Consider the following 25,908-nt stretch of genomic DNA (forward strand, 5'->3'; position numbering starts at 1 on the left):
ACCAAAATAAAAATTGATTTTGTTAGTCAGTCTCACTCAGATATCATATTAAAAACTGCAAACATTTCTCTCCACCCTATGTGAAAATGTGTAGAATTGCAGGAAACTAGCTGAAAACAGCTAATTTTCTTTTCCGCACCATGGCAAAATGGGTAGAATTGCATGAAATTAACTCAAACAAAAAAAATATTTTCTCTACAACTGCGGACCGTCATGAGGAGTTCAGATTTTTTTGTGGCCCCCACCTCCATCAAAGTTGCCTATCCCTGCTTTAATGCCTCCGTTTTATAGAACAAAATAGTGATTCGTTTAAAGAAAAATTATTAAACATTTATTTCACATATAAATCTATTACCAGTATATTAATTTCCTTTTATAATTAAGCAGTAATACAGGGGTTATTGCCTTGACTCCACTCTACCCTCTCCTCCCTCCAGTTCTCACCAGCCAGGGCCAGCAGGGTGATGGCCAGGACCCGGCCCAGGTCCCTCAGGACCTTCTGGGCTGTGGCTCGGAGCCGGGCCGCCAGCTGCTTGGCACGAGTTGCTGCAGAAACCACGGGGTCACTGGGAGACGACATGCCTTCCTCATCTCCCTCCTCTTCCTCCTCCTTTGTCTCTGACTCATCCTCGGTCTGGAAAGAACCAAAGCATGAGCCAAAAGTAAACAGATATTCATAATTATTTTAATTTAACCTTTATTTAGGCAGAGAGTCCCACTGAGACCATGGTCTCTTTTACAAGGGAGCCCTATAGCACAAGGCCAGCAGCAATTGAACAATAAAGCGTAAGAGAACAAATACTTCAATAAAGTGTAATGTCAACAGTGCGGTAAATCTCAGATCCAATGCTATCTGTATCCCGTTATCAAGAGCACTTAACTTCCATGACAAGAACCTGGCACAAAGCATAACCACCAGACATGGATATGCAATACTATTCTTGTCATCTCCAGTTACGTACATACAGTAGGTCAACATTGTAAAAGGTAAAACTGACATGGCACATTACACACTCATTGAGATCACTTTCTGACTGGGGCACTATGTTCATTACAATCCTGTACACACTAGGGTCTCAGAGTGGCCAGGGAAAGCATACAGTGTCTGTTCCAGCTTAGGGAAAAAGACTTTCACAGAAACTGGCACCACGGATAAGATAATAAACACGAATTACAGAAATGATAACATAGGGAGCGCATAGGATCTGAGATAAAACATGCTCTCAACTTAGAGCTCAGTTACAAATGTAATATGCCTGTCCAGGCATAACAATGTTATGCTTTTATGGTGCAATACTCAATAAAAGTGTTTTCAATTTTACAACATATCGTTTTATGTAGAGACCTGCCAAGCAAACCACTCAAAAGCACAACGATGACGTGACCTTTGTGACGATTCTGTAGAAATCAGGTGAAGTCATGAGAAGTCTTATAAAACTAACCAGTGAGACTGTTTACCAGGTTCTGTGTTGTTACCATGGTGACTCATGGTACTGTCTGTCTTTTCTTCTTTTTGGCAGTGCTTGTCACTTTTCTCAGTAGCGGGCCGGAGGCATCTTGGCCTGGCCCGGCGGCTGCTACCATGACGGAGAATGTTCCCACTGAGAGGATGAGTACACAAACGAGACGACACAGCCCTGAGCACAACAGAGTGGCCATCCTGTCACTCTAACCCCAGGTTATCAGGAGGGACCAAGATCTGATGGGGTGTGGAGGAAACCACCTGTCAATCACAGGTGTCAGGTTGGCACACTGTACCAACGTGAGAGAACGAGCGGGGGGGCCGCGTTTGTGTGTTTGGGGGTGCATTCATAGTTCATTCCACAAACTGCTAAGAGCACGCCCGAAGGGTGCTGCAGCACTCATAGCAGTCATTTCCCTCTGGCACTGTGAAGGATGTGGTAAATGTATTTGCATCACTGACAGGATCGTGTCAGAGGGCCAGATGTAACTGGGACATTAGTCACATGATACTGAGGTCACAGTATCATTCAAATCCCTCCCTGCTCAGCACCCCAGCCGCAGGGGGATAACACAACACCGGGCCTGGGTGGGCTAACAACTGTGATAGGGTTTTATAACTTATAGCTTCACAAATATACCCAGCATCTCATCTGTCACGTCACATTAATGTGCCACCAACAGGTGGCATCTGTTGCCACATTGTCACCCTGGTTATCCCTTGGCCTGGGTAGTCACGTCCTGTTGCGCATATAACTAATTCCACTGTGCTTCCCCTCGTAAATACACTGGGCCTGGCATCCTGTCTGTCCACTGCTCCTAACCTTGATGTGTAAGAGTGTATTTGTGTTTGTACTGTACTCTAAGTACATGTGTGACATTGATTATCATGAGGGTCATGAACAGATGCAATACAAAAACCCACCAACCAACCAACTAACCAACTAACCAACCAACCAGAGGGAAGAGTCTCAAACATGGTATCTATCTGCTCCATAAGATTCTGTGCTAGCTGTGATACTAGTGAACCTGGTTCGAGTCCAGGCTCTGTCGCAGCCGGCCATTGGCCCAGCGTTGTCCGGGTTAGAGGAGGGTTTGGTCTGTCCCATCGTGCACTAGCGACTCCTGTGGCGGGCCAGGCACAATGCACGCTGCCAAGGTTGTCAGGTGTACAGTGTTTCCTCCGACACATTGGTGTGGCTGGCTTCCGGGTTAAGCCGGCGTTGTGTCAAGAAGCAGTGCGGCTTGGCTGGGTTGTGTTTCAGAGGATGCACGGCTCTCGACCTTTGCCTCTCCCGTACGGACGGGAGTTGCAGCGATGCGAAAGGACTTTAACTACCAATTGGGTACCATGAAATTGAGGAGAAAAAGGGCTACAAAAATGTTTAAAGACACAAAGAAAATACAATAACGGACAAAAGTTTTAGAACACCTACTCATTCAAGGGTTTTTCTTTATTTTTACTATTTTCTACATTGTAGAATAATAGTGAAGACATCAAAACTATGAAATAACACATATGGAATCATGTAGTAACCAAAAAAGTGTTAAACAAATCAAAATATATTTTATATTTGAGATTCTTCAAATAGCCACCCTTTGCCTTGATGACAGCTTTGCACACTCTTGGCAACCAGCTTCATGATGTAGTCACCTGGAATGCATTACAATTAACAGGTGTGCCTTCTTAAATGTTAATTTGTAGAATTTCTTTCTTTCTTAATTTGTTTGAGCCATTCAGTTGTGTTGCGACAAGGTAGGGGATGTATACAGAAGACAGCCCTATTTGGTAAAAGACCAAGTCCATATTATGGCAAGACAAGCTCAAATAAGCAAAGAGAAACGACAGTCCATCATTACTTTAAGACATGAAGGTCAGTCAAGAACTTTGAAAGTTTCTACAAGTGCAGTCGCAAAAACCATCAAGCGCTATGATGAAACTGGCTCTCATGAGGACTGCCACAGGAAAGGAAGACCCAGAGTTACCTCTGCTGCAGAGGATAAGTTCATTAGAGTTACCAGCCTCAGAAATTGCAGCCCAAATAAATGCTTCAGAGTTCAAGTAACAGACACATCTCAACATCAAGAGACTGTGTGAATTAGGCCTTCATGGTCGAATTGCTGCAAAGAAACCACTACTAAAGGACACCAATAAGAAGAAGAGACTTGCTTGGGCCAAGAAACACGACAAAGGACATTAGACTGGTGGAAATTTGTCCTTTGGTCTGGAGTCCAAATTGGAGATTTTTGGTTCCAACCGCCGTGTCTTTGTGAGACGCGGTGTGGGTGAACGGATGATCTCTGCATGTATATTTACCACCGTAAAGCATGGAGGAGAAGGTGTTATGGTGTGGGGGTGCTTTTCTGATGACACTGTCAGTGATTTATTTAGAATTCAAGGCACACTTAACCAGTATGGCTACCAGAGCATTCTGCAGCGATACACCATCCCATCTGGTTTGGACTTAGTGGGACTATAATTTGTTTTTCAACAAAACATTTACATTTACATTTAAGTCATTTAGCAGACGCTCTTATCCAGAGCGACTTACAAATTGGTGCATTCACCTTATGATATCCAGTGGAACAACCACTTTACAATAGTGCATCTAAATCTTTTAAGGGGGGGGGGGTTAGAAGGATTACTAAAAACAATGACCCAACACACCTCCAGGCTGTGTAAGGGCTACTTGACCAAGAACGAGAGTGATGGAGTGCTGCATCAGATGACCTGGCCTCTGCAATCCTCCGACCTCAACCAAATTGAGATGGTTTGGGAGGAGTCGGACTGCATAGTGAAGGAAAAGAAGCCAACAAGTGCTCAGCATATGTGGGAACTCCTTCAAGACTGTTGGAAAAGCATTCCAGGTGAAGCTGGATGAGAGAATGCCAAGAGTGTGCAAAGCTGGGCATCAAGGCAAAGGGTGGCTGTTTGAAGAATCTCAAATATAAAATATATTTTGGTTTGTTGAACACTTTTTTGGTTACTACATGATTCCATATGTGTTATTTCATAGTTTTGATGTCTTCACTATTATTCTACAATGTAGAAAATAGTAAAAATAAAGAAAAACCCTTGAATGAGTAGGTGTTCTAAAACTTTGGACCGGTAGTATATATATAAAACAAATGCTTCATAACCTGATTTTCTTTCTTTCTCCGAATGAATTAAATGTAAAGTCCTAATACGATTTTTAATTATCCCCCTTAGACTCTGGGCTGGTTTGTTGTGTTTGGTTTCATTAAATGCTGCCATCTAAAGTTCTCACTGGTTAACTTCGCTGGCATGAGAGTCTCACTCTGTTACATTCCCGAATAGAATAACAGGCAGTAGTAGAGAGTTTATAATGCTGTTTTATGTATCTGTTTGAGTCTGGCAAGAGGAAGATAACTATTGATGTGTGGAATAGAGGAAAGGGGAAACTTCCTGACAAACACCTGTACCAAAACACATCTCAACTACCAGTTACCCAGTGTTCCCATACACTCTTAGCAAAAAGGGTTATTGGGCTGTACCCATAGGAGAACCATTTTTGGTTTCAGGTAGAACCATTTTTGGAAAGGGTTTTACATGGAACCCAAATGGGTTCTACTAAGGGTTCTCCTATGGGGACAGCTGAAGAACCGTTTAAGGTTATAGATAGTACACTAGATAGCTATCTACAACTTTCCATTAACAAAAATGCATTATCTTAAGCATCAGCAACATTATTCTCGATGATGGAATACTGTATAAGAGGCAGAGTGTGTGGTGTGTGTGTCTGTGTGTGTGTGGGATTCCAACTACCTGGAGTCCCTGTAGTCTTCTGTTTAACCTAGAGCGTTCGGGTTGGTCTGTGTGCTGCTGACTGCTCAGTGGTAGAATGGTAAAAAGACAGACACAAGGAAAGTAGGCCTCTCTCTCTCCCCACTCTCCCTCATGTTTCATTAATACCGTTTTTCCTATCTCATCCTATGACCAGAAGTATCTCTCTAGACAGATGCTTGCCTCTCACTAACTTTTCCCTTCTTTCAGACGCCTCTCTAACCTTCTAATGAGGACTTGTGATTGTCTGGGAGAAGTATTGCTAGGAGGCAGAATGGTCAAGCACCCAGAACATTCCTTCATCTAGGATTCCTCCCAAGAGATCATCATCAACATCACTCTCCTGCCGCCGGCACTCCCATACCTATCTCTCTCTCTCTCCATCTCCCTAATGGGACAGGGTCGTGCCACGTGCACAACCAAATGTGATTCTGTTTCTGGAGCTGCACATGGAGTATGCTTGGGGTTTCCATGAAGACTAATCCTCCTCTACAAAATAAGACAGGAACGTTTATGTTACTGACAAACCACAGCTGCCTCCCCTGTCCTCCCTTAGATGTAGTTCTGAGTGAAACCATGGGAGCCAGAGGGAGAGTGAATGCAGTATGATGAGAGGGTGGGGTGAGGTATACTGTATGTGTTAAAGGATGTGCCTAAACCGGCCCACTTCACAAACACAGTCTCCCGTTTCCCCAGCTGAACACCACCAGGCTTCACAGCCAGTCCCTGAGTCCCGGCCACATCAAAGACCATTGTCTCAGCCTCTCTGGCTGGAGGCAGCCCGCTCATTCCCAAACACAGGAACAGACGCAGAACGTTGCGGTCGGAACGTTACAGCAACATCACCGAGATGTTGTGAGAACGTTGTTTTTGATGTGTGTGCAGGTCTGAAAGTGGGAGAAGAGAGCGCAGCTCAAATGGTGTTGAGTGTACTGCACAGTCAGGGAGAACTGCAGTGCACCCAATGGCAGGGCTCAGCCCTAGTGGTCATCTGTCTGAATGACGTATTGCCTGAGCGGAGCAGAGGGGCAACCCCTGTCACCCAGTCAACACATGGCAATCAATCTTCAAAGTGCTCCCTCAATCATCACAGCACTTCTGAAGCAAAGAACACAGCATGCAGAAACATTCTGACTGATATACAGATTTAACAGAGAGAGGAAAAACAGGAGAACAGACTGTTCTCCCAATGAAGAACAAAACCTGAAGACAAACTGTTGATTTGTTTTGTTTGTTGCCAATTGGAGATATTCAATTGAGACAAGAGGCTCAACAGCAGTTTGGTTGTGTTTGATCATTGATCAATCTGACACAGACTGGGGCAGGTTGTGTTTGTTTGGATGGTTGCCCTGGCGACGACAGGAGTAGAAAACTGTTGCTCTGGGCAGCTGTACAGGGAGCGTGTTCGGATGGCACAAGGCAACAGAAAGAACGAAAAGAGGGAGAGAAAAAAAACGGGATCGAAAGTAGAACGTAGTCTGGAGAGTGAAGAGCAGCCGAGACTGTCGGGGACAATGAAAATGGAGGAGAAAAGCTTCCACTAATAGACTGGCTGGTGAAACCTCAGTGAGTGAGTGAGTGAGTGAGTGAGTGAGTGAGTGAGTGAGTGAGTGAGTGAGTGAGTGAGTGAGTGAGTGAGTGAGTGAGTGAGTGAGTGAGTGAGTGAGTGAGTGAGTGAGTGAGTGTGTGTGTGTGTGTGTGAGAGAGAGGCCCATGGATTGGAGGCAGCATTACGTCTGGGGAGCACCTCTCTTTCCCAGGCAGGCTGAGGATGGGCTAGCCTCCCACACTGTGGAGCAGAGCAGGAAACCAGCTCAGCTGGTGGAACAATAGCTACCACTGTCACCAGCACCAGGTCTGAGGGAACCTCCCCATTACCTCCCTGTGTCTCTCTCCCTGCCCCAGTAACACCACAACAAACAACAACACACCAGAGAGCAGTAACACTAAACTACTGTAGCATACCACAACACTGTTTCACCACAAGATACAGAGAATAATAATCTCTCTTACCAGCAGTGATTGCACAACAGTGCTATCAGCATACCATTGTGCGTCTGCTGTGAATATTCTGAATGTGATGTCCTATATAATCTGCAATTTTGGAATATGCTTAAAGCGAAGTAATTATGCACAAATATGTTTGTTACTAAAGAATTCTTTAATTTAAGAAACGGTTGTGCACAAAATATGAAGTTAATATGAACAGTGAGGAAGGGCTTGAGGCAAGCGAGTGGGTGAGGCGGACATGGCCAGCCCAGCTCAGACATTCATTCCAGCACTGACCTCAGCCATAACCCTCCTCTTTAATGAGACAAGACATTGGGTGCCATAACGTTCCATTAGAATGTACCGTTCTAAAGTTCCATTATATATAGCAGCCCATGCAGCAATGACTCAACCACTTCCATTTCCTGAGTGGTGGAAGCCAGGGACACTGCCTATTATTTGTGACTCACTGATTCGCAGCGCAAGACCATTACCACTACTCTATATATGGCTCGGAGTATTACCATATAAGGAGTGCTTAATTTGTCAACCGGGAGGTGCCAGACCAAAAAAGTGAGCGCGAGAGGGGTGTGACGACATACCCGAACGTATGAAAAAAATCACATTTATAATAAAGCGTTGCATGCATATCATCGCATTTGCGTAGTGGCATAGAGCAGTAGAGTAGATGCACTTACAGAAGTTGCACACATGGGACATTTTTGGGGGGACTTGTATAAACGCATTTCATGCAATTCTAAGTCATTTTACATGACTGGAGACTTTGCCAGAATCTTTTTTTAATACTGCACAAATTATCTAAATGGCAGGCTACTTTGAAACTGACAAACTGAGATAAATAAAAACGACCTTGTCTTGAATCCATCAATAGCCTAGGCCTAGGTGTGGAGACAGATCGAGGAGGAAATTATAGCCCTTAAAATGCTTTCCAGTTTCACTGACTCACCCAATTATGCGCAACTCACTCGCTGGTGATGGCTGATGCAGTCGCGCCAAAAGCCTCGTTTCTGTTTTGTAAAAGAATATTTGGAAGTTGATCAAACGTTTTGGTAGCCTACAGTCTTCTCTTTTCAGCAGGAGAAATAAATTTGCTTTCCAACCTGTAGTTTCCCTCGATTGTATTTGAAATATTGCAAAAGGCCTGTTTAATCTGCATGCTGTTTTTTCACTGACATATTTGTCGCGCGTTCCCGACTGTGGGCTATTCCTTGTTAAGCTATTGGGCTACAAACCACAGCTAGGCTATTTTTTTAAGAAGCTATTGATCCTCTGTGTCTAAATGATAGGCCTTCTCATGGTGTAGTTCTGCTATTCTGAATTATTTCACTTATTTCTGAACAGACAGCAGTAACTCTATAACTTTGGCAAATGTATTTAAATTCATCAGGGGTGCTACAGCTCCTCCAGAACCCTTCCTGCAGCTATGATTCTATAAGGAAATACATGATGAAGTGCAACGCTGGAGAGATGACAGTTGCAGGTTCATGCCTATCAGAGCAGAGAGGGATTATGGAAAGTGAATCTCATTCTAGTTATGTGAGAGATACTGGTGCTCTTCTCACACAGCCACGGCCACGTGTTGGTCTCAAACATAGGTTACAGTGTTGCGCAAACCATAAACCCGGCCCGGCCCAACCCTAATCAACTCTTAATCTACTTTTTCACATTTTTTTGTGGGCGCAGGAGAATGAACAAATAAGCAACTCGAATTAACTTTGATAGCTTTTATTCTAATTAAATTTTTACATTGCAAAAAGTGACAATTATTTTTCATGACATGAAAGATACCAGATCTGGCCAAATAGGTGCCGGAACAAATCATTCCAAAACGGAGAGAAATTTAGCACTGAATATAAGTGTTTCTGGGGTATTTTACCTAGCACTTGCATGAGAAATGTGTGTGTGTGTGTGCATGTCCCACATATGACCCATATTAATAGCAGCATAGCGGTGAGGCCCAGTCTGTGTCTATAGAGTAGATAACCACTCACCCCCTGTGTGGAGTCTGAGGCTACGGACTGGAAAGTGAAGTCATCTCTCTTCTTGACCAGCCGGTTACACACCACCAGGGTAACCAGGGAGATCACAAACACCCCCAGGTCAGGGGTCAGCAGACGCACCACACCCCACGGGTCATCCAGGGGCAGCCTAGAAGAAAGAGCCACATGCAGGGGTCAAAGGTCATCAAAGACCTAACGAGGAACTACAATGTGTACATTCTCACACATTTACGCAAAGATAGTAAAGAGGGTACATAAACGATAGCATGTACCACAACCAGTGAGTCATAAGATCAAAGAACAAACAGAAAGAACAAAAAGAGATGGAAGAGTGAACATTGGTTGAATTCCGCAGATAACAGTAGATGATCTCCACACACAGGTCAGGGAGGAATGATCCTCAGTGACAAGATACACAGACCCAATGTGCTGTTTCCAAACATTCCTCACATACCTGGATACACCGACATGCCTCGATAGCGTCTCCCACAAACTACCTGTAAAGACAGAGAGTGTTAGGACTACCAGCTCTCCCCAGGCCACTCTGTCTCTGCCACGGAGTGTCGTTTAGGGGCGGGAAGTGTCATACAAGGCAAAGACTCTACAGAAAAACTACAACATAGCGTACAGTTACAGCTACCATAGATGTTCCCATGAGCCCCCAGTATCTCAGGGAGTAAGCCACCGTGAATGGGTTTGTGAGAAGCCCAGGCATGGGCAGACTGAAGCTGGAGTCAGCATGGTGGACTAACTCACATGGTCCAGAGAAGCAAATAATATGACATCAAAGAATACTGCTTTAGTTATTAAAGCTCCTTCAGGACATATTTATTTGGGCTGGCCAAAATAAGTACAGACCACAAAACAAAATCCACATATTCTACAGTCGGACGGTAGTAAGCATGGAGCATTCACAAGCATCCCTTCTAGCATTCCACGCTGGTGGCTAATGACAGAGCAGTAGACTGAGCATGAAGAGAGCTGGACTTAACGTGTCAAAATAAATCAGAGGTGGAGGCTATGATTTCATGGAGTTTCTTTCGACTAAGTCAGGGGTGTCAAACTCATTCCAAGGAGGGCCTAGTGACTGCTGTTTTTTTTGTTTTTAAGACCTAGCCAACCAGGTGAGGGGAGTTCCTTACTCATCACTGGCCTTAATTCATCAGTCAAAGCTCAAGGGAGGAGCGAAAACCCGCAGACACTCGGCCCTCCGTGGAATGAGTTTGACACGAGGTCTAAGTGATTGATCGAACCTAAACAAGCCCCTTATGTATGGCACAGGACATTGTTCAGAAATGCTGACTGAAAACATGGCAATGGAATGGCCTTTGTCAAAGACGTCTATATTCACTCACAGTTGTTTCCCAGCGCATGGTCCAGGTCAGGGACAGTGTACAGGCAGATCTGGAAGGAGACATGGGCTAGCAGGAAGAGAAGACTGGTGCAGAACAGAGCCTTGATGAAGCGTCCAGTATGTCCTGGAGAAAAGAGAGAGATGGAGTTAGAGGAAGGGAATGGGGGAGGGGGGCAATGTAGAATATGAAAGGGAGGATAACGTAACAATCAGTTCCTCCCATCCCTCAGTTTAAATAGGTTCAGTAAATAGCAGGGTGCACAGTACTAAGCGAGCATGAACAGGACAGCAGGTCATTATAGTGGGTGTGGGTTGAAGTGTTTTCCAAGGACCTATCCTGATCTGACTGAACTCAACATCCGCAACATCATCCCACCTTCAAATGATGCTTCATTTTCCACCAGTCAGAACACATACTGAGACCATAGAGGCACTAGTAATCACAGCAGTACATTTATAGTCTAAGCAGGAATTGCTTGTAACAGTTAATTGCCCGTTTTTAAACAAAATGGGAACATTAGACTATTATCAAGCCTGCGGATGGCATGGAGGTACTGCCCGTGCCGAACTGTGCTGCTGACCATAAAATGCCCCCCTGCCCGCTCTAGCCCCGAATCCCCTCCTCGCCACAGGTTTGTGTGAGGCAGCTTTGATTGGTCTCCCCATAAAGCTGTCAGCTCCCATCGGTGGTGTGAAACAGGCCACCGTTAAGACACAGGCACAAACTCCCAGTGTAGTGAACGAACGCTGTAGGTCCCTGTGGAGAATCCTGGGGGATTTTCCTTTACAGGCGTTGACTGGCTCAAGAAAATTAGCAGCTACAACAAGTCAGTGTGAAGGGACGAGGTTAGGGCTTTGATTGTGTTTTATAGGGCTGTTTTTCTCTGTGGCCTGCAGGGCGAAGGGCAGTTTAATGGCTCAGTGCTGCTCTACCACCCCCTCAATTACAGCAGACAGGAGGTTAGGTATTGCATTTACAAGCCTATCCCTGATCCCAGATTTAGGTTTATTCCACGAACACCAATTTACATTTATGACTAATACTAGACCTGAAGATGAAATAATATTCAACGTGGCATTGCTAGCTAGAGGTAGCACACCAGAGCAGTGAGAGAGGATTATTCATGGACCTGGTGTCACGCCCTGACCTGAGAGAGCCTTTTTTATGTCTCTATTTAGGTTTGGTCAGGGTGTGATTTGAGTGGGCATTCTATGTTATTTTTTCTATGCTTTGTATTTCTTTGTTTTGGCCTGGTATGGCTCTCAATCAGGGACAGCTGTACATCGTTGTCGCTGATTGGGAGTCATACTTAGGCAGCCTTTTTCCTTTGGGGTTTTGGTGGGTAGTTATTTTCTGTTTTGTACATTTTGTGACCGGCCAGAACTGTTGACTGGCGTTAATTTTCTTGTTTTGTTTGAAGTGTTTCTTATTATTAAATCATTAATATGAACACTCGCTGCGCTTTGGTCCCCTTCTTCTACAGACGACAAGCGTTACACCTGGTTTCTGAGCATCATCCTTTTAAATCATTTCACGCACAGTCAACCATTCAAGTTTGATTTCACGCGCACCACTCAGTGATGTGAACTTTGTGAAAAGGTTAAGATTGTCCTCCCCCCCACCCCTTTCCAATTGTGCAGGATCAAGATCCATCACAGCCACTCTCTATGTTGGACATGTTTATCTTCCCATGTATGAGATGGAAAGAAAAAGAGAGAGAGACGTGACAGAGCTGATCAAATGTAAGACACACAGCCTGCCTACTGTAACCCGCAGTGGACACACATGCTAATAACATCTCAGTGTGTGTTTTGGAAAAGAAGGGACCCGTCCAAGAGAGGAGTAAATAATATGGGAGGCGTTGTACACAACCAAGACCACCTGTTGAGGACGAGGTCATCCTGACTTACTGCAGACAGCTCTACTCAACCGCTGCAACCCAAACCCCTGCACATAAGCTCCTCTGTCTCCAAGTGTGTGTGTGTTTAAGTTAAGTTCACTGCACCGTCTTCCCTCTCTTCAATCCCCCGGCTCTCTACCCCTGCTACTGGAAAATCATGATGTCATTGCCATTACATGGACAGTCTCTTTAAAACGCAACTCCAAAACAAATTCTGTAACTGCCTTGCTAATCGTCAGCATGTGTCCTGTGTCACAGTATAGTTCAAGGCTATTGAGTCCGTCCCTCTCCTGTAGGACCTGAAGGGCTATAAACATAACCTATCATAGTTTATTCCAGGGTCGTCATGAAGCTGTCCATCTACTACATTCCTACGTTACATTACTCAGGACCGTCAGCTAGAGTAACATGACCTCTAAAACATCTAAAAAATATGCACACATAGACCCACTTACCTGTATTTACACTGTCATTGCACACCACTAAGTAATCCGCACCGCTATCAAAGTTTTGGGATAGTTTCCTATTCCAAGAGATAAAGTAGGAATGGAATGTGGAGGTGCATTCCAGTGTCTTAATACAAGGCCAGAGGGAGACAGCTCCTCACAGGGAACCAGAGCGTGGTACGTAGTGTTCTTTCCAGAGCAGGTTTCATATGATGGAGATCTCTCTGAGGAGAGACCAGCACAGCCACCAATCTGAGACCTGCAATCACTATGCCTAAGTACTACTAACACAAACATTATATTAAAATCACATCCATCTTCGCACCAGTGATTTTTTTTAAATGTATTTTATTTATATAACCTTTATTTCATCTAGGTAAGTCAGTTAAGAACAAATTCTTATTTACAATGAAGGCTCACTACAGGGAGATCAAACCCAAACCCAGTGAGTCGCAGGACCTTTTCTAGTTTATATTTTCAGAGACAGGCGGAAATTCGCTCTGGTGACTTCTTTAAAAAAAAAAACATGTTTCAGCGGACGCCCTCCTTCCCCACTCACCCTGGTGCTGTACGCGTCGTAAAACCTCAACTAAAATCTGGGGTGACATTACTGGATTTTCCATGAAACAAGATAATTTGGAGGAATTCGAACATTTACGAGAGTAGCTCTGAACATTGTTTTAACAAGTCTTGTGACTGTAGTGTACCTGTCATGGAGGGGCGCAGCGGGGTTTCTGGGGCCGGGTTAGAGTGGAAAGGAAAACAGTGCATGTTAAAAGAGCAGGGTATTATGTTTAATACTCAGGCCGCTAAACAGACACACAACTTTCACAGTTTGGTCTGGAGGTTATCCTGCAGTTGATGGGTTTATTTATTCCTGTACACTATTTAGACTGAGGGAAGATGGAATAATAGTCAGAAGTCGAAAAACAGAACCTAATTGAGTTTCATCCCTGAGAAATGAGCCGACTCCTGCCAGGCACTCTGAGCAATACTGTGTTTGTTTTAATTCACACAAAAAAACTATGTATTTTCTTTAATTGAATTGACCTAATTTGTAAAAGGGGGAACTTTCAAAAAAAGAGGACCTCAGGCATAATGGCTTATTTTTTTCCAGCGCATCGTAAAAAGCTGGTTTAGATGGCCAGTGTAAACTGGGCTGTTATGTAGAGGAGTCCGCAGGGCCAGCCTCCGGACACAACAGTCCAGTGTACAGAGGGCGTGGTGGTTCTGTTAACTTCATTAGGGTAGGGGGCACTATTTTCACCTCCGGATGAAAAGCGTGCCCAAAGTAAACTGCCTGCTACTCAGGCCCAGAAGCTAGGATATGCATATAAATAGTCCATTTGGATAGAAAACACTCCAAAGTTTCTAAAACTGTTAAAATAATGTCTGTGAGTATAACTGAACTGAAATGGCAGGCAAAAGCCTGAGGAAAATCCATCCTGGAAGTGCCATTACCTTGAAATGGCTGTTTTTCCAATGAAAGCCTATCCACCATTTAAAGTGATAGGACCCAGATTCCATTCCCTATGGCTTCCACTAGTTGTGAACAGTCTTTAGACATTGTTTCAGGCTTTTATGCTGAAAAATCTGGGAGAATGACAACATTGAGTGAGTGGACCCTGGGATGTCCTCAGAGCTGGTTAATGCGCGCGACCGAGAGTACGCCTTTCTTGTTTTCTTTTATATTGACGAAGCTTTTGTCCGGTTGAAATATTATCGATTATTTAGGCTAAAAACAACCTGAGGATTGATTATAAACATCGTTTGACATGTTTCTACGAACTTTACGGATACTATTTGGAATTTTCGTCTGCCTCTTGTGACCGCATTTGAGCCATTGGATTACTGAACAAAACGCGCCAACAAAATTGAGGTTTTTGGATATAAAGAGGGACTTTATCGAACAAAACAAACATTTATTGTGTAATATGGAGTCTTGTGAGTGCAACCATATGAAGATCAAAGGTAAGTGATTAATTTTATTGCTATTTCTAACTTTTGTGACTAATCTACTTGGCGTACGTAATGTTTTGTCTGTCTGTCTAATAAACCTTTAAACATAGAAGTTGTTCGCCTTGTATTTTGCTTCTTGCACTTCTCCACACCTTGACCGGTTTTCAATTCCTAACACCATCCACTGACTGGAAACACACACACTGCATCTCTTTGGCCTACACCACCCGTACTGTACTGCTAAAATATTAGAGTGAGAGAACACACTGACCCTGCTAATTGATCTGCTGACTAGAGTGATCTCATTCACATGTTCTATGTGTTTAAACTCATTACACTAAGCTACATTTGTTTAAAAACCTCTACCAATCAGCAACAATAATCAGCTACCTGATAGTAAACAAAAATGACTGACAACACCGACATTTCTGTTTTGTTGTTTTGCATTACGTGTTTGGATCGTACACCATGTCCTGCTGCCTACGCTTATCTGGGCTGTTCTCTGACATCCTGTCCTGTCGCAGTGCTGCGTTGGTGTGAGAAAAGCTGCCGTTTGCGTAAGAAGACTGCTGAAATAACAGTGGTGTGTGGAATCCCAGTTTCTATTGGGGCAGAGGAGAGGAGGGCACATAGCAGACACGCCTCAGGGAAAAGCTCCTCTCTGGCCCCATGGCCTCTCACTCTCAGGGCACTAATCAAACCAGGAGAAACAACCAAACAGGTGTCCACCGGCCCTCACTCCTCCCACCAGGGTTGGGGTCAATTCCATTTCAATTCCAAATGTTCCTCATTGAAAAGCATTAAAGGCAACCGGAATTGAAATGGAATTGACCGCAACCCTGCCTCCCACATAACTCCCAGCAGCAGAGAGGCTGCTGAGGGGAGGACGGCTCATAATAATGTCTTGAATCGAGTGTAACGGCCGGAATGAAGTGAACGGAAACCATTTGATACCATTCCATTCCAGTCATTATTATGAGCTGTCCTCCCCTCAGCAGCCTCCACTGCCTAGCGGGTAAAGGAAAGGAAAGGTCAGGCTTGGCAAATATCCATAATATAGCCAATATGTTTGTAGGTGTACTTTACATGCCACGTAATGAAGATAGTGTTGTAATTTGTTTTCATTATTAAAATGATTTACAGGTTGACATGGTTTGTGATGAAATATGCAGTGTACAGATACCTTACATACTGATGCTAGTTCTCTCTCATTATTCAAAATGCTGGACTCTATTTTCAATGGCTAAACCTGCTCCATCTCTCCATAGGGGAAAATGACAAATAAAGGACCACAAATTTCAAATAAACCAGATGGGCCTATTGAGAGTGGACTCATATTTGTCTGAGAACAGACAGCTGTCCTGTCCAATATATCAGAATTGGAACAGAAATCATCTGAAATCACCTGCAAACTAGTTGTCAACGGCATTTACGGCCCTTCCCACAGTCTATTCTCTGCCCAGTTTAAGCTGTGGTCGGCCTTGAGTACTCCTTTAGGGAGGCCTGGCCTGGTGTGCATTTCCCTCACACCCTCTCATTTATCAGCATGGCAGTCTGACAGTTGGGCTTTTGGGCCTTTGAAAGCCACATGACGCCTTCCTCAACAAATGACACACAAAACAAAAACCAGAGGGGACATTCAACCCTCCATGTCTCAAACTGCTGTTTCCCCCGGCGACATGAAAGCTGTGGATATGGGCGATGTCTCGACATCGGTGCCTCAGGAAGGGACGTTGTAAAGCCCCAGCAGGTGTGAATAGAATACACACGGGAGGAGATTTGACGCAACACCCTGCGAGCGTCGGCCCTGAATACCAGCGAATAAATCCCCTATATTTCTCCTATGTTGGAAACAGTGTCACCCAGCAGGCTCCAGACAGGTGCTCAATATTTGTCCTTTTACTTATCAGCTCTGGGGAAACGACAGTGTGTCCAGATTGTACAATACGGGGGATTTAGATAATAGGGAGCGAGCAATGGAAAACAGTCTTTTGAAGGGAATGTCAAACACAGTGTATCAGGTGATGTGTATTTAGGCTGGGGAGGAGCTGAAAGGGACTATTAAGGCGTATCACAGTCCTCTCTGTCAGTGGCATCAAAGAATCCAATGATACCATCCCTTATGGGCAATACAGTTGGTGAGATCCACTAAATCGAGTCTTAGCTTACGTTAATGAATGAATGACAACAATATGGGATCGATTCAATAACACAAAAGGGGAAAGCAAGAGCGCACATGCATGTGGTAGCCTTTATTGATTGTAATGCAGATGGAACAAGCTTCCTCTCGGTCTTCCTCTCAGTCACTGGAAACAGTCATAGTTTCCTTCTAGACAGGCCAGAGCGTCTGTAACCAGGTCAGCTCTCAGGGCAGTTTGACATAAGACGGCTCCTTTAACCCTCTAATCCACAGAGGAAATTGTGACCATGGCTACTCTCAACCCTAATATGCCCCCACGCTCCACCACATTCACGGAGGGTGAGAATACATTTTCCATGGAAAGGAGGAGCATGTGGAGGTGAGGCGGAGGGGTCGTTTCTGCTCGACGTCTCCAGAATCCTCCTGGTTCTGCCCCCTTGATTACATGGATCTGGTCCTCCCATGGCGGCCCGGACCAAGAAATGTGCTGATAATTGGGAGCAGGGAACGATTCAAGATGGTTTTCATTAAAAGCGTTAATCCTATTCTCTGTCAGGCTTCATTTTATAGAGGCTGGCAGACTTTGGGATTTTCCTACAGGGAATCACCTCCGCCAGCGAGTCCCACTGAAATAAACCTCTCACCATTTACACATATTCAGTTCCCCCAGCAATAGTCATGTGACCCCGCACAGCTGATCATGCTCAGATTTCCCTCCTTTTTCCCCTCTAAAAGAAACATGGGTTATTGAACCTAACAGCACCGGAGACAGAATAGTATTAAACGCAGCTTGTTGATATAATCTCCCATCCTTTCATCGATGGAAAAATAAAGAACAAAAGAGAGAGAATGGGAGAATTCAACTGTTTTAATTATCTATAATAAGCGCACTTCGGGTTCTGTGTATATTTTCCCCAGAGGCGGCAGGAACAGGGTCTGATTCACTGTAGACCTTATCACCAGTACAGGAACTGATAGCATCCATTGGCTCTCAGGAGCGTGAGCCAGTTGATATGTTGGATAAACACGCCTCTGGGGGTTAAGGCTGGGTGCAGGGTGTGTGTGCTTATCTGTGCTGTTAAAAATGAGTCCCATTTCTATTTGCTCTACAGCCACCATAGACCATTAAATTGCTACCACAGACAGGGATATGGGTGGAGGATAGGGGCAGGATGTGGAAAGAGCGGATTTTCCAGACCTGAAATCATATCCACTGTTTGTTGGTATTTGATTAAGAGCCTCGTGCTAATCACATTAGCCTACGTTAGCTCAACCGTCCCGCGGGGGACCCACCGATCCTGTAGAGGTTTTAAGAGCACACCAGGAGATTTGTCTGTCTAAAATAGAGCAATATTTATGTAGAGTAAATCAATGAAACCACTTGGGTTTTGCTGAGCAAGAGCAGCGGCGGCAAAAAAAAAGAATAGAGCTGTCATGAGGTTAGCTCTATACTTCTGTACATCCTCTTTACTATAGAATAAGGACATCTTTGAGCAGTAGGTTTGTGCTGCTGACAGAATTTTTCTTTATACAGTTCTGAAAAACAACATCTGCTGTGTTTTTATCATGTCTGCAGGAGATTAACACAGACTGCAACTACCGGTAAGTACTGTGAAATCTGAATTTTATATCGAGGGAACGCTAAGGGAAAAAACCGCACCATCAAATCATGAGAAGGTAGAGATTGAAAAACTCTCAACAGGAGTGTATTGTGGTAATCAAGTTCGGCTTCCAGAGCAGAGTCAAGAATAACAGGTTTCTGTATTTTTCAGATGAATTCCTGTCTCCTTGCCATCACAGATTACTGGCCATTAGGTTTTTCACTTTCCACATTAATATCATAGCTATATCTCTGCAAATTAGTTTTTATTCCTAACCAGACCACACATTTTTACACATAAAAGTAACCAGGAAATAGAACTAGAGCTTGGGTGGCCCTGTGTGTTATAGTCAAAAGGCCCAAATTCACTCACTCTTTAAAGGGGTAATCCGGAGTTCAAAAAATGACAAAGCGGGTACCTCACCTCTTGTTTTGGTAAACAGCTGAGGGATGGTGCTTGAGAAATAGAAACCACTCTCAAATGAATAGACAGAGCTATGGATGCCAGGACTGACCTGACCATCTATGAGCTAAAAAATTCTTTTAACCATGCTTGTTTACATTGACTTTGTTTTCAAACATTGGAGTAAAACAAGCTTTTATTTTGGGTTCTGATGGGTATGACAGTCGAACTAAGCTCGAGGCAGTTATAAGATACACTACCGTTGAAAAGTTTGGGGTCACTTAGAAATGTCACTGTTTAAAAAAAAAAAAAGCACATTTTTTGTTCATTAAAATAACATCAAATTGATCAGAAATACAGTGTAGACATTGTTAATGTTGTAAATGACTATTGTAGCTGGAAACGGCAGATTTTTTATGGAATATCTACATAGGCGTGCAGAGGCCCATTATCAGCAACCATCACTCCTGTGTTCCAATGGCACGTTGTGTTAGCTAATCCAAGTTTATCATTTTAAAAGGAAAATTGACCATTAGAAAACCCTTTTGCAATTATGTTAGCACAGCTGAAAACTGTTGTCCTGATTAAAGAAGCAATAAAACTGGACTTCTTTAGACTAGTTGAGCATCTGGAGCATCAGCATTTGTGGGTTCGATTACAGGCTCAAAATGGCCAGAAACAAAGAACTTTCTTCTGAAACTCAGTCTATTCTTGTTCTGAGAAATGAAGTCTATTCCATGTGAGAAACTGCCAAGAAACTGAAGATCCCGTACAACGCTGTGTACTACTCCCTTCACAGAATTGCTCAAACTGGCACTAACCAGAATAGAAAGAGGAGTGGGTGGCCCTGGTGCACAACTGAGCAAGAGGACAAGTACATTAGACTGTCTAGTTTGAGAAACAGACGCCTCACAAGTCCTCAACTGGCAGCTTCATTAAATATTACCCGCAAAACACCAGTCTCAACATCAACAGTGAAGAGGTGACTCCGGGATGCTGGCCTTCTAGGCAGAGTTGCAAAGAAAAAGCCATATCTCAGACTGGCCAATAAAAATAAAATATTAAGATGGGCAAAAGAACACAGACACTGGACAGAGGAACTCTGCCTCGAAGGCCAGCATCCCGGAGTCACCTCTTCACTGTTGATGTTGAGACTGGTGTTTTGCGGGTACTATTTAATGAAGCTGCCAGTTGAGGTTAGTTTGTCAGTCCATACATTTGGCATGAGATATTCATAAAATTCAACACCTCCATTCAGCGGAAGTGCATCATTTGAGCAATATCAAAAGGGAGCTGGTTTAGTCACCTGCTGTGTGTTTTGGCAGGCCCCATACAAAGCTGGATGTAAAGCCCTCTGTAAGCGCCCGTCTACCTGCCTGGCTAACCTGGCATCATCCTGACACCGCCCAGCCCAGCGGGCACACTGCTGCCAGCCTCCACAGAGGAAATGAGAGGGCAAAGCCACACACCTGAATCTAATCCATGGCTTAATATTGCATAACACCCACAAACATTGCACAACACCCACTCCAGCTGTCTAATTGAGATTATAAACCGGGTAGTTTGGATATTGGATGCTGATTGGCTAAAACAGCATTTAGCCGTGTGTAAGTGAGACCGTATACCATGACTATGACGTTTAGCCTTTTCCCCTTTATATCACTGCGCCTTTTCACGTCGATAAAATGGCTACATCAACAGTAGCTCGACATGCCGATGTAGAACATAAGCGTTTAGATTAATTTGAGAGAAACCGAAAATAATATTGTGAAACAAACAAAGTGGGCACTTACCTGCTTCACTGACTGGTGTGCAGAAAAAGGGATACATTGTGAGTTTGGGAATACAACAAAAAAGGAGCTGAACGTCATTCTACGGGACTTGTATGGTTCAGTGAGAAACATGAATGGCGAAGAATATGGGATTAGCAGCTACGCTGGACTCAGAGCAGGTTTGAACCGACATATCAACGACCCGCCTCTCAGTTTGGCATGGCGTGTACAGAAGGACACCGAATTCACAACGAGCAACAATGTGTCTGTCAGCGTAATTAAAAAGTTAAGGGAAGAGGGGCGCGACAAAGCTGCCCACCAGTGAACGGCTACATATGGTATGTAACTGTTAGCTAGCTAAATCATTCTAATCAATCAATCAATCTAATTTCTTTATAAAGCCCTTCTTACATCAGCTGATGTCACAAAGTGATGTACAGAAACCCAGCCTTAAATCCCAAACAGCAAGCAATGCAGGTGACTGGCTCGGTTTTAATGTACCCTCACAATATAACCGGTAGCTATGTAGGCCTAACTATTACTGTAACTATGCTGTAATAGTTTGTGTCGGGGGGCTAGGGTCAGTCTGTTATATCTGGAGTATTTCTCCTGTCTTATCCGGTGTCATGTGTGAATTTAAGTATGCTCCCTCCAATTCTCTTTCTCTTTTCTCCTCTCTCGGAGGACCTGAGCCCTAGGACCATTCCTCAGGACTACCTGGCCTGATGACTCCTTGCTGTCCTCAGTCCACCTGGTCATGCTGCTGCTCCAGTTTCAACTGTTCTGCCTGCAGCTATGGAACCCTGACCTGTTCACCGGACGTGCTACCTTGTCCCAGACCTGCTGTTTTTCGACTCTCTCTCTCTACCGTACCTGCTGCCTCTAACTCTGAATGATCGGCTATGAAAAGCCATCTGACATTTACTCCTGAGGTTCTGACCTGTTGCACCCTCTACAACCACTGTGATTATTATTATCTGACCCTGCTGGCCAAACATGAACGTTTGAACATCTTTGCCATGTACTGTTATAATCTCCACCCGGCACAGCCAGAAGAGGACTGGCCACACCTTAGAGTCTGGTTACTCTCTAGGTTTCGTCCAAGGTTCCAGCCTTTCTAGGGAGTTTTCTTTTGCATTGCTTGCTGTTTGGGGTTTTAGGCTGGATTTCTGTATAGCGCTTTGTGACATCGGCTGATGTAAATTTGATTGATTAGCTAATGCTATTGTCTTACGCAGCAGCTCCCCCAGTTAAAAGAATGGCATCTATTTCCAGCAGCGTGGAGCCAACAAACGACGACATGGGCTTAGCCAACAATAACATGGGACAATTTTTCCATTTGTGCACAATAAATGGCAACATTCAGATCAACATTAATAAATAATGTGTTAGTCACTCTGAAGTGGCTGGCACTAATGCTCGGTTCTTGCATACATTTAATGTAAGCTTGCAAGCTAGCCTGTGGTTGTTGCATAGCAACAGTCTAGCAACGAGACTTTTGTCCGGTGTAGCGAGTGCACTGAGAGTCGGGAAGCAAGTTCAGAGAGTGAGTGTTTTAATAAATAAAATAAACACGAAACACAAACAACGCACCGACATGAAACAGAGTCCATAACACCTGAGGAAAGAACCAAGGGGAGTGACAGATATTGGGAAGATAATCAAGGAGGTGATGGAGTCCAGGGGAGTGTCATGAGGTGCGTGAGACGATGGTGACAGGTGTGCAGGATAATCAGCAGCCTGATGACCTAGAGGCCGGAGAGGGACTATACGTGACATCCGGACTACTTTTTCTGGCGGAATCTATTTATTATGAGTTTATTTATTAAAGCAACATTTTCAAATTGGATGTGTAGTTCCTTGCCTTACTGTGATGGCAACCGGTTTTATAAAAGCAATAAGACACCTCGGGGGTTTGTGGTATATGGCCAATATAACACGGCTAAGGGCTGTATCCAGGCACTCTGCGCTGCGTCGTGCTTAAGCACAACCCTTAGCCGTGGTATATTGGCCATATGCCACACCCCCTCAGGCCTTATTGCTTAAATAGCTGAGAGGAAAAAACAATCACTTATAAACCCCCAAAGATCCTGTATTTACTGGAGTCTATCAGAGTTGCAGGCCAGTCCTCATAGGTTTAGAGGTCAAATATAGATAGAAATGAGTGGTTAAGATTTTGCCATGTAGTCTACAGAAGCGCTCTGTCTGAAAGCAAGTACAACACAGACGCTGTGGTATGTATGAGGATGTGAACCATGCTCTGAAAACCTGTTTTGTTGTTTCACCCCTTTTTTCTTTTTTTTAAACCACAATTCATTTTGGATCGTATTGCAAATGTTTTGTCTGGCTCTTCTGTTATATTGCACAACGTCCAAACACAACGTCCAAAACGTCAATCTCAATGCTGCGGTGAGAGAACACAGCATTCCCACTTACAACCACACCTACCCACCCACGCCTGAAACTATTAAAACAAGCAGGAGTTGCCAAATGAAGGGAAGGACTGGCGTGTTGTCTTACCTCGTAGTGTGTGTTTGTTGGGCCACAGGAACCATGGCAGTAGCAGCAGGTAGAGCAGGTAGACCAGAGACAGGGCATTGTAGCGAAACAGGCAGGCTGGGGACACACAGAGGTCAGAGGTCAGAGGACAGGCACGACACAGACAAACATTAGTCAATGACTAATACACAGCAATTTGTCTGAGTGGTTGAATGATCTATGTACAAATCTGTGAATTGAGGTCACATTGATGCGTGGACTTTTGAATTAACCAGAGAGAGGAGAAAGGGTGAGGGCTGAGACTGGGGTTGAATTGCTTGAGAATGAAGGCCTCTGCCTTTCATCACCAAGCCTCCCTGAAAACCCTCTGACACTTGTATTGGTTTGTAACCGCATGCCTCACACATCCACACACACCTCCCTTACTGGAAAACAGTGGAACATCTAATGAGTCTACATACAAGCAGGGCTCTCTCAGGTCCCTGTGAAAGCAGCAGTGCTGGACTGTGTTAACAGTAACACAGAGCTGGATGGCAAGCCAACCGTGGCCTGCTCTGCACTAAACATTCCTTTAATAATGATGATGATTATTATTATGCTGATAATATAGCAGACCCTGTGATTGTCCAGGCATAAGCTGGTTACTCAGCCTGTGTTCAGTGAACTAGCTAGCTGCTGGTCATTTGAGAGTCTGCCAGGGGACACAAGGGCTTTCCAGACCGCCTGCTGGGGCCCTGGGAGGGCTGCCTTCACACCCCCGCTCCTCTTCTCTCTCCGCTCCCCGGCTGAGCTCTGAGACTGGAAGGGGGAGCTGGGAGCCCAGCGCTCTGATTCCCCTATGCTGTGTTCTGCCCCTTGGGCTCCAGTTCCAGGCCTGTTAGAGTCCTGCCACAACCATCCGTCTCACAGCGTTTCATCCTCACACAACCAACTCTCATCTGGCCCTCTGGGTCTGCCCCTCAGTAACCTAAAGTAGCAGGCGTAAAAGAAACGGCTGAGCAGGGTCGGAAGAACCCATAAGCATCTAAAGCATCTCAGGCTTCACCTCTTCTCTGCTTTTCCTCTGAAAACCGGATGCTGAGGGTGGCCCCACAGAGCCCCAGCAGGGAAACGCAGCAATGCACCCCACAGTGTCCACAACTGACAGCAGAGAGCCCACCCTGCACATCACAACATATCCACCATCATAATGCCTGGCAGTCAGTCACCCAGTGCAGTACTGTGTCCCAGCCCCGCAGGCGTGCCGCCCCGGCCTACAGTCTGCTACAGATCTATAATTAACAACCAGAATGGGAGAACAAAGACTGTCTTTGTCCTATAAGTGAGAGTCAATGAGCTAGCTAGCGTGTGGCCCACAGTGCTGTTTGTTCTAAGGATTTCACTGGCACACGCCAGGGAGCCTTTCTACTAATTCTGGCTTCATTGTTAGCGAACCTTCAACAGCTCTCACTCTCTCCTTCTTTCATGTGGATCATATAGGGACAATATCTTTTTTTTTATGTAACACACGCACAAAATGTCAAGTGTCACGCGCAGTGTAATGTCTTTAGCAAACTCACAGTGGCAGAGAACCTGCCAATGATCTTGAGGATGGACCAGCTGGCTGACAACATTGGCTGAGTGGCGAGTCACTGCGACTTACTGTTTAGACTTAATGTACATATTCCCATGGTTACCTCACCCACGCATGATGTAATGTGACATGAGCTAATGCTGGGTTTCCCCAAAGTCGGTCCTGGCGCCCCCCCCCCCCCCCCGTGCACGTTTCGTTTTTTGCCGTAGCACTACACAACTGAATCAAATAATCAAAGCTTGATGATTAATTGGCTATTTGAATCAGCTGTGTAGAGATAGGGCAATAAACAAAACGTGGGGGGGAGGGGGGGGGGCTGATAAAAGTGACAATGTCCAACTCTGGTTTACTGGGTCTCTAGTCCCCGCCCAGTCAAGGGTGAGGTCTACCTCAGAATGTGTGTGATTCAAGTTCATCTTTTCAACACTGACCACAGACTGCTGCAGGGAGGTTTTATGGTCAAAGACCAGCAGCCTTGTGTCTGTAATCAGCTGGTTCTGGATCAGAGAGTGAGGTCATCAGCTTCTCATCCCACAATCAACAGGCTTCAACAGAGACCAGAGAGAGGGAATGCCCCTAGTCTGCTCTTAGTATACTGTAAAAATGTGCTGCTAATAGGTAGGCAGTGAGAACTTTTTCCTTTCTATCAATCCCTCTCCCCGTCATTGAGTCTCAAGCATCCTCGCTCGCATGTGCACACACACACACACACACACTCATACCCACACACACACTCATACCCACACACACACACTCATACCCACACACACACACTCATACCCACACACACACACTCATACCCACACACACACACTCATACCCACACACACACTCATACCCACACACACACTCATACCCACACACACACACACTCATACCCACACACACACTCATACCCACACACACACTTATACCCACACACACACTTATACCCACACACACTCATACCCACGCACTAAACCAGCCGGTGACACAGTGCAGAAAA

General features: G+C 44.7%; 1 protein-coding gene across 3 annotated transcripts in view; it reads right to left on the reverse strand.

Moving 5' to 3' along the window:
• The window catches only part of LOC106562059 (piezo-type mechanosensitive ion channel component 1), a 76,593-nt gene that overhangs the window by 23,891 nt on the left and 26,794 nt on the right, over nt 1-25,908 (reverse strand). For all 3 annotated transcript variants that reach the window (XM_045689069.2, XM_045689067.2, XM_045689068.2), the window contains exons 2-6: nt 23,372-23,467; nt 10,632-10,754; nt 9,731-9,773; nt 9,268-9,424; nt 445-634 (exon numbers count right to left, since the gene is read on the reverse strand). In XM_045689069.2, the coding sequence (XP_045545025.1) occupies nt 445-634; nt 9,268-9,424; nt 9,731-9,773; nt 10,632-10,754; nt 23,372-23,467 (609 nt within the window). The remainder of the gene's footprint in view (nt 1-444; nt 635-9,267; nt 9,425-9,730; nt 9,774-10,631; nt 10,755-23,371; nt 23,468-25,908) is intronic.

Source organism: Salmo salar, chromosome 11 (assembly GCF_965601325.2).
Source record: "Salmo salar chromosome 11, fSalSal1, whole genome shotgun sequence".
In the NCBI taxonomy this organism is placed as follows: Eukaryota; Metazoa; Chordata; class Actinopteri; order Salmoniformes; family Salmonidae; genus Salmo; species Salmo salar.